The sequence below is a fragment of the Gorilla gorilla genome, chromosome 1 (assembly GCF_029281585.2).
Source record: "Gorilla gorilla gorilla isolate KB3781 chromosome 1, NHGRI_mGorGor1-v2.1_pri, whole genome shotgun sequence".
NCBI lineage: Eukaryota > Metazoa > Chordata > Mammalia > Primates > Hominidae > Gorilla > Gorilla gorilla.
Window position 1 is genome coordinate 82,913,186 of NC_073224.2, and position 9,341 is coordinate 82,922,526.

Below are 9,341 nucleotides of genomic sequence, written 5' to 3' on the forward strand. Positions count from 1 at the left end.
GGCTGGTCTCTAACTCCTGACCTCAGGTGATCTGCCCACCTTGGCCTCCCAGAGTGCTGAGATTACAGGTGTGAGCCACTGTGCCTGGCCGAAAAATGTCAATTTTTAATATATAAGAGATTTGTTCTTTACAATAATTTTTTTCTTTTCCATTTTTTTTTCTTTAGGGTCTTTAAGACAAGAGATACGGTCTTGTTGCCCAAGCTGGTCTTGAACTCCTGGGATCAAGTCATCCTCCTTGCTTCAGCCTCCCAAAGTACTAAGACTACATGTGTGAGCCACCGCGCCCGGCCAAGAGATTTGTTCTTAAAGAACCAATTCATTGGCTGGGTGCGGTGGCTCACGCCTGTAATCCCAGCACTTTGGGAGGCTGAGGCGGGTGGATCACCTGAGGTCAGGATTTCGAGACCAGCTGGGCCAACATGGCGAAACCCCATCTCTACTAAAAAAAAACAAAAATTAGCCAGGTGTGGTGGTGCACACCTGTAGTCTCAGCTACTTGGGAGGCTGAGGCAGGAGAATCGCTTGAATCCAGTAGGCGGATTCAGGTGACAGAACGAGACTGTCTAAAAAAACAAAAACAAAAACAAAAAATACCAATTTATTAATGATTACATCTATAAAACTCAAATGAGACCGAGCAAGGTGGCTCACACCTGTAATCCCAGCACTTTGGGAGGCCAAGGTGGGCGGATCATTTCAGGTCAGGTGTTCGAGACCAGCCTGGCCAAAACGGTGAAACTCTGTCTCTACTAAAGTAAATACAAAAGTTAGCCGGGCATGGTGGTGCATGCCTGTAATCCCAGCTACTCAGGAGGCTGAGCCATGAGAATCGCTTGGATCCAGTAGGCAGAGGTTGCAATTAGCTGAGATCATGCCACTGCACTCCAGCCTGGGTGATGGAGTGAGACGGTCTCAAAAAAAAAAAACCCAAAACAAACCCCCCCCCAAAAAAAATAAACAAAAAAACTCAAAGGAAAGACAATTTATGTGGAATAAAATGATTCTGACTCAAAATACCCAAATAATTTTCTCAATTCTTCAGAAAAACCTAGTTAATATGACCATCCTGAGGCAGTAAATAAAATAAAAGTGGACCAAGTGAATATAAAAGCAAAGTAGTCTAGCTTTATAACTAATAGGACATTATTAATAGACTGATTGAAGGAATATACATACCCCTGGGGTCCTCTTAAACAGTGTGGGGGTTTCTATATCCACAAACCCTAAAAAGAGAGAAACATTATCACTTAGTAGATAGGAATGTGAAATTTGTCATATATGATGTCCACAATATAGTACAACAAATCTGAGGCTTCCCTTTAATTAAGAATTTTAGCTGAAATAAGCTACCAAGCCTACTGGTGCTGGTTTCTACAAATCTAAGAAGGAAGCTGAAGATTTTCATAAATACTATTCTGTTCATAAAGCATACTGTTCACATAAAAGAATTCTAAATATTTAATGGATTCTTGTCTACTGAACTATTCTGATTTTTTAAATGTTCTGTTAGTGTAGAAATAACACAAATATAGCAGAAAAAGTCCAGGACTGAATGAGATGTCTAGTTTAATTCACATGACATTTTTGAGCTCCCAATAAGTGATGTATGCACATGATAAAGAATTAAGAAAACTGGCTGGGTATCGTGGTTCATGCCTGTAATCCCAGCACTTTGGGATGGTTAGGTGGGAGGATTGCTTAAACCCAGAAGTTTGAGACCAGCCTGGGCAACATAATGAGACCCTGTCTCTACAAAAAATTTTAAAAAATTGGCTGGGTGTGGTGGTGCATGTCTGTGGTCCTAGCTACTTGGGAAGGTGTGGTGGGAGGATCGCTTGAGCCTAAAAGGTTGAGGCTGCAGTGAGTTGTGGTAATGCCACTGCATTCTAGCCAGAGCAAAACTCCGTCTCAAAAAAAAAAAGAAAAGAAATCTTATAGAAAAAGCCAAAGGGCTGTCCTGCCTTTGATGATGATGGGAAATACTATAATACGTTAATCAATGTAATAGCCACTATCATCTTTATCATCTTTAAAATAATGTTAACTTTTCTTCAAAAACTACATTACACATTGAGTGAATTCCAGACTTCTGGCAACATCTTGACCTCATGCTAAGGAAAGGATACAATAAAACTGCTGAATAAAATAGAAGAGATGCTACAAAGCTCCAAAGAGCATCCAGGCATTTCTCTTACCATGCAGATTACAGAGATATTCCCGCATTTTCATGACCATCTGGGACCTCAGTCGCAGGTTATACTGCATTTGGAAACTACGCAAGTCTAAGTAGCGATACTGCAACCGAAGAGCCTCTGTTTTCTAAAGAAATTGAAAGATTTTTATATTTAAATATTTTTCAATATTAGAAAGGTATTATCTTTAGAAATAGAGTTTGAATTTTCAAAAATTTTAGCTCTGTCTTTAGTTTCTATCATCAAGTAGCCCACTGTATGCTGTTAATTCCTACAGCTTCTAAGTTTGTCAGTGCAGATTTTACATTTTTTTACTATTCATTATTATTAATATCACTCTTCACTGACTGAAATTTGCCTACTTTACTAAACATTTATTCATTAATTTAAGCCCATAGTTGAATCTTGAAAAAAATTTAAAGATTTCAAAGATCTCTTAGAAAAATACACAGCACCATTATGCTGTATCTGGGCATGGTGGCATGTGCCTATAATCCCAGCTACTTGGGATGCTGAGGTGGGAGGATCACTTGAGCACAGGAGTTTGAGGCCAGCCTGGGCAACATAGCAAGACCCCATCTCCTAAAAAAAGATACACCAGAGTAGAAGATTCACCTGAATGGGACGCTGACTACAAGTGTAAAGAATGCAAGGGGACAGTGGATGGAATCTCCATGGCTCTACTAGTAGAAACAGTTTGCTTATTTTCTCCTTTTTTTTTTTTTTTTTTTTTTTGAGATGGAGTCTTGCTGTGTCACCCAGGCTGGAGTGCAGTGGCATGATCTCGGCTCATTGCAACCTCTGCCTCCTGGGTTCAAGCGATTCTCCTGCCTCAGCCTCCCGAGCGGCTGGGACTACAGGTGCCTGCCACCACGCCCGGCTAATTTTTGTATTTTTAGTAGAGACGGGGTTTCACCACATTGGCCAGGCTGGTCTCGAACTCCTGACCTTGTGATCTGCCTGCCTTGGCCTCCCAAAGTGCTGGGATTACAGGTGTGAGCCACCATGCCCAGCCTAGTTTGCTTATTTTCAAGGCTACAAATCTCTGCATCCCTCTTTGTGCTGAAAACTTAGGAAATGTCTATAACTTCTCTTTTTGAATGCTCATCTGGGGAAAACTATGTATTTTCTTTTTCAAAATAAGGTCAACTCTGTAATTATATTACTCTTTCTAATTAGATAATTAAGTATTGAGAACTTAAATGTAAGAACAATTGGCCATGAACTTAAATGTAAGTATTGAGAACTTAAATGTAAGACTAATTGGCCATGAACTTAAATGTAAGACTAATTAATTAAGACTAATTAAAAATCTGTTAATAGATTAGTTTAAAAATTAGGAATATGTAAGTCTATAAACTGTGACAAAGCTGAAAATCATATGAGTGTACAGCTCCAACAACCCCTTAAACTTTGGCAAAGAACATTCTAAATTATGGTAATCCTATTTATATTTATATGCTTGGGAGGTCAAGCGTTGCTCTAAGCACACATTTTATCACTTGATACAGGATTCCCTGTCCCATTTGGCCATTTCTAAGCTAGACATAAATTTCCTTTCAAATGTTAAACAATAGCAACGAAAAACTTGAATAATATAACACCTCAAGTTTTAAAGAGAGAATCACATTTTAATCTGTCTGAAAAAACAGTCTAGGTATTTAGGGACTGCAACAGTTTACTGAACTGTCATTATTTCAGAACAGTGTGCCAAGAAGTTGTAGAACTAAGAGAACACTTCATGATGTGTCTACAATAAAATGCTTAATTTTGTAGAAGTTAAACTTTTCTTTAAAAAACTCTGAAAATACTTGACTAGTCATCAACATTTTCTAGATACTCTATTTTATTAATAACAGAGGTTGGTACCTTCACGAAGTCCTTAATTTCAAAGGGCAGCTTCTTGCAGGCATTCAGAAGCTCAGCTGTTTTAACTTTGATTTCAATCTCACCTGTTGGCATTTTCTTGGAGAGTGAGAAGGAAGTGTTTTAAAAATTACTCATCAGGATATACACAAAATACACATTTGTAGAACCTATGCATTTATTTACATATGTAAAATGTGCAAAGTCCTTATAGTGTATAGTATAAAACATACATGTCTGTGCATGATTTTGACATTCTTATGCATATCTGGCTGATGTGTTCGGATATCAACAAATGTCATGGCATATCCTTGCAGTTTGATACTTGGGAGGCTGAGACAGGAGGATCACTTAAGCCCAGGAGTTCAAGACCAGCCTGGGTAATACTGCAAGACCCGTCCTGAAAAAAAAAAAAAAAAAAAAAAGGGCCAGGCACGGTGGCTCACACCTGTAATCCTGGCACTTTGGGAGGCTGAGATGGGCAGATCATGAGGTCAAGAGATGGTGACCATCCTGGCCAACATGGTGAAACCCTCTCTCTGCTAAAAATATAAAAATTAGCTGGGCGTGGTGGCATGCACCTGTAGTCCCAGCTACTCGGGAGGCTGAGGCAGGAGAATCACTTGAACCCAGGAGGCAGAGGTTGCAGTGAGCCAAGATCACGCCACCGTACTCCAGCCTGGTGACAGAGTGAGACTTAGCATGCATATTTACATAGATGTGTTTGTTTATAGTCAAGATTTTGAAATCTGTCAGTTCATTTGTAGAATTTATTCAACTTTAGTGCCTAATGTCCAGTCATGTGTTGCCAGAATGTGTACACAGATGGTGCAAATGCATACAAGCAAAAATTACACAGATATCTTCGAAACTACTTACTGGATTCTCTTGTCCTGCAGGACGGGAAATGACTGTACCAGACACTTGCACCACAGATTCCACAGGGGCTTCACATAAAATCTTCTTCACAGAGGCTGCCGACTACAGAACAAGGGGGAAAAGAGTTCTGAGAAACAAATGAACTTACAGGAATCTTCAGTAATTATAAGTAGATGGTTTAAAAAACGTTAATAGTCACAGCTTAATCACCATAAAGGCTGGGGCTGCTCCTTAATGACTTTATGACCAAATTTAGTAAAAATTGCATCCCCATTTTGACTCTATATAATACAGCAAGTAAAACTATTAGTTAAGAGCTTTAAAAAAACTTTCCTTAAAGGAAAATAAGGGTAAGAATGACTATTATTAGTGCAAACAAGTCCCACATACTTGAAAAGCAATTGTCTCCAGGGTTAGTCTTAGGGGCAGTTAAATCCAATAGCAATAATGGGTCAGAGTCAAAGGAGTTCTCCAGGGTTAGCTATACTCATCTCTGGATGTTGATCCCTAAAAGATAATTCATTCCTCTTTATTTATTCCAAAACTTAAGAGCTGAATAAATAATATTTTTCTTAGGCATACAAGCATTAGTAAAAATTGCAATAGAAAGCAACTTTGCCCAGTAAGTATGATGGAAGTTCTTTATTTTATCTAATTCTTTAATTTTAATTTTTTTTTTTGACACAGGGTATCACTCTGGTGTGCACTCTGGAGTGCAGTGGTGCAATTTTGGCTCACTTCAGCCTGAACCTCCTGGGCTCAGGTGATTCTCCCAACTCAGCCTCCCAAGTAGCTGGGACTACAGGCACATGCCACCACACCCAGCTAGTTTTTTGTATTATTATTATTTTTTTGAGATGGAGTCTTGCTCTGTTGCCCAGGCTAGAGTACAGTGGCGTGATCTCGGCCCACTGCAACCTCTGCCTCCGGGTTCAAGTGATTCTTCTGCCTCAGCCTCCTGAGTAGTTGGGGTTACAGGCGCCCGCCACCACACCCGGCTAAATTTTTGTATTTTTAGTAGAGATGGGGTTTCACCATGTTGGTCAGGCTGGTCTTAAACTCCTGACCTCGAGATCCACCTGCCTCAGCCTCCCAAAAGTGCTGGGATTACAGGAGTGAGCCACCGCACCTGGCCAATTTTTTTGTATTTTAGTAGAGACGAGGTTTCACTGTTGCCCAGGCTGGTCTCAAACTCCTGTACTCAATCTGCTGGCCTCGGCCTCCCAGAGTGCTGGGATTACAGGTGTGAGCCACCATGCCTGGCCTTGAATTTTTTAATTAAAAAAAATTTTTTTTTCAGAATATCACTCTGTCATATTTTATCTAATTTCAATGGTAATTAAATTAAATACTTTTTTGAGCAGTTAATACTGTCACATGGCTTCAAATTCAAGGGGTACAAAAAGATATAGTGAAAAGCTTCCCTCCTATCCTTGTTTTCAACGCCCTCAGTTCCTTCCCCCAGCAGCACCTAATGTTACCAGATACTTAGGTAACCTTCCAGAGACATTTCCTAACATATATACAAGCAAATACACACACACACACACACACACACACACACACACACACACACACACACACACACACACACTGAATGTATATTCTGCATCCTTCCCCCAGTTTTTATACAGATGACAGCACCTAGAGTGCTGGAGTTTAACAGCTGCTCTTTTGTATACTCAAGAATACAGGGTTCTTCACTTAACAGTATTCCTTGGATTTTTTTTTCCCTATTAGAATAGAACTTTTTCATTCTTTTTTGTACAGCTGAGTAGAGTATCGTATTGTAAGAATATACATTATTTTTTAAGCCAGCCTCTTATTGGAGGACATCTGGGTGGTTCCCAATTTTTTTCCATTAAAAAGAATCCTGAAATGAATATCCTTGTACATATGTCATTTTATATCTGTATAAGTCTAGATATAAGATAATTTACCAGAAGTGAAATTAATGGCTCAAAGGATATATGCATTTATAGTTTTGATATTGCCAAATTGCTCTCCCTTCAGCTAGTGCCAATTTGTACTCCCTCCAGGTATTGAGCACCTGCTTTCCCAAACACAGTGTGTTGTCAATCTAATGTGTTAAAAATGACAATTACATGCAGTTTCAATTCACATTTCTCTACCTATGAGTGAGGCTGGGCATACTTTCATTACGTCCACAAGCCATTTATATATTTTTTTCCTCTAAATTTTTTGTTCATATCCTGGGTTCCTAATTCTACTGGGTCACTGGTCTTTTTGCTATGTCTTAACATTGCTTATATTTTTCAGTTTTCATTAACAATAAACTTCTGAATTTAAAACCTCTAACATATTCATCTAACTACTTAGCTTACCCCAGCAATAGCATCAAAGAGGCTTTTAGATAATAACAGGAAATTTTCTATTACCTCATCCTGGGGAATGATAACTTGAACGAGCCCATCGAAATCTCTTAGGACCAAGAATGTGTTTTGCCTGATTAATGGGGGGGGGGGGGGGGGGAAAAAGAAACATTTTAATATAAAATCTCTAAGTCCAAAGTTGAAGCATACAAAATAAAAAGCAAACAAAAATCCATGCAATTTTTCATGTTTCTTTTTTATGATAATAATTTTTCATGTTTTTTATGACAATTATGTACTTTCATTAGTTACATTCATGCAATTGTTATCTATGTAGCTCATTGATGAAAAAAGATTGTTTTTTATTTCAGTTTCAATTTTTATTGTCTACTTATCTGGTATATTAATCTTATACAGATGGCTTATTAATGAAAAATTATTATAGGTGAACAATTAAAAGAAATTTCATTGGCTTAAGTCCTTTTAAGAAAATTTTATTAAATTTGGAAACTTTGCATATAGTAAAATCCAAAGATAATATTTTAGCATAATAGAAACATCTGATGGATCATTTTTGAAATATAGCAATATAAAGTCTTTTTCTAAAAAAAGATACAATCTAACATTTTCTGGAAGAGTTCCAACTACTAATTTAATACCTCTATGAATCATCAAAAGTTCCCAGAAATGCCAACATTTTAACATCCAATCTCTATTTCTCATACTGTCCTCAGCATCAGGAACAGGTACAGAAACCCTCTTCAGATTTGGGTTCAGGAAACAGTCACTAAACTTATTGGAAAAATATCCACCTACTTGGGACAAACTTTTTTTTTTTCCTGAGACGGAGTCTCGTTCTGTTGCCCAGAGTGGAGTGCAGTGGCGCGATCTCAGCTCACTGCAACCTCTGCCTTCTGGGTTCAAGCAATTCTCCTTCCTCAGCCTCCTGAGTAGCTAGGATTACAGACGAGCGCCACCCCGCCTGGCGAACTTTTTTTGTATTTTTAGTAGAGACGGGGTTTCATCATATTGGCCGGGCTGGTCTCGAATTCCTAACCTCGTGATCCGCCCGCCTCGGCCTCCCAAAGTGCTGGGATTACAGGCTTACACGCCAGGCTGGGACATATTCTTTAAGAAGGTCATATAACCTATGTATTTTGGATCTCTTCCATGTGAATTAATGTTCTATTCAGGCATGTTCTGGAATAGAGAGATGAACAACAACAAAAAATGGGCTCTGATCTTAAGGAATCACTGTTTATGTTTCTAGGCTTGTTCTCTACCTAAATGGAATAAAATGAGCTTTTCCCCCATGCTATTGGAGTTTAACAGCTGGTTTATAGGAGGTTGGCCCATTTTTAATTACTGGTTATAGGAACTCTTCAGTCTTAGTAAGCCCAGTATCATTTCAGTCCATTGGTGGATCAAGCTTCGTTGTTATACCCTTCAACAGATGTTACTGAGATGTACCTACTGAGAATGACACTTGGGTCTTTCAAAACTAAAACAAAGTTGAAAATTCAGTAAGTTCTTAATCCTGCAGGAGTTGCAAAACGTTTCATTCTTCGGACTGGTTGTAAATTAGTAAAGGTTTGGAATTGCCCTGGGAAAACCACCACCATGCATTCTTAGACTGTCTTCCTCAATTTACCTTCGGTACTGAATCCATCCACACAAGGTGACTTCTTGGCCTAAGTGAGACGAACGCAACTCTCCACATGTGTTGGTCCGGACAACAAAGCTACTGAATTCTTTAAAAAAAAAAAAAAAAAAAGAAACTTTAAAAGGCAAGATTAAAAATACATCACTTGCAGGTTGCTTAAAAATGAAAATTCTCAAAATATATCTTAGGTATGTCAGGGCTACAGGTGAAATTTATAAAATAAAATAAGTCAGAGTATGTAATTTAATTCATTCACTATTAAATTTACCTGCAAATGTGTCAAAAGCCAAGTGAATAACTGAATGTAAATTTCTGTCTTGTGTTAGGAAATCAAAATTTTTTTGATCTTCTAGCATTTGCATTGACCTAAAATCCTAATTACCCAATTCTTAATATTGCACATTT

The 9,341-nt window shown here is 38.3% G+C and overlaps 1 protein-coding gene across 2 annotated transcripts in view; it reads right to left on the bottom strand.

Moving 5' to 3' along the window:
- Positions 1-9,341, bottom strand: part of DARS2 (aspartyl-tRNA synthetase 2, mitochondrial) — a 35,509-nt gene that overhangs the window by 24,386 nt on the left and 1,782 nt on the right. For both annotated transcript variants that reach the window (XM_019026754.3, XM_055366084.2), the window contains exons 2-7: positions 8,925-9,024; positions 7,340-7,406; positions 4,941-5,042; positions 4,065-4,160; positions 2,199-2,322; positions 1,180-1,226 (exon numbers count right to left, since the gene is read on the bottom strand). In XM_019026754.3, the coding sequence (XP_018882299.1) occupies positions 1,180-1,226; positions 2,199-2,322; positions 4,065-4,160; positions 4,941-5,042; positions 7,340-7,406; positions 8,925-9,024 (536 nt within the window). The remainder of the gene's footprint in view (positions 1-1,179; positions 1,227-2,198; positions 2,323-4,064; positions 4,161-4,940; positions 5,043-7,339; positions 7,407-8,924; positions 9,025-9,341) is intronic.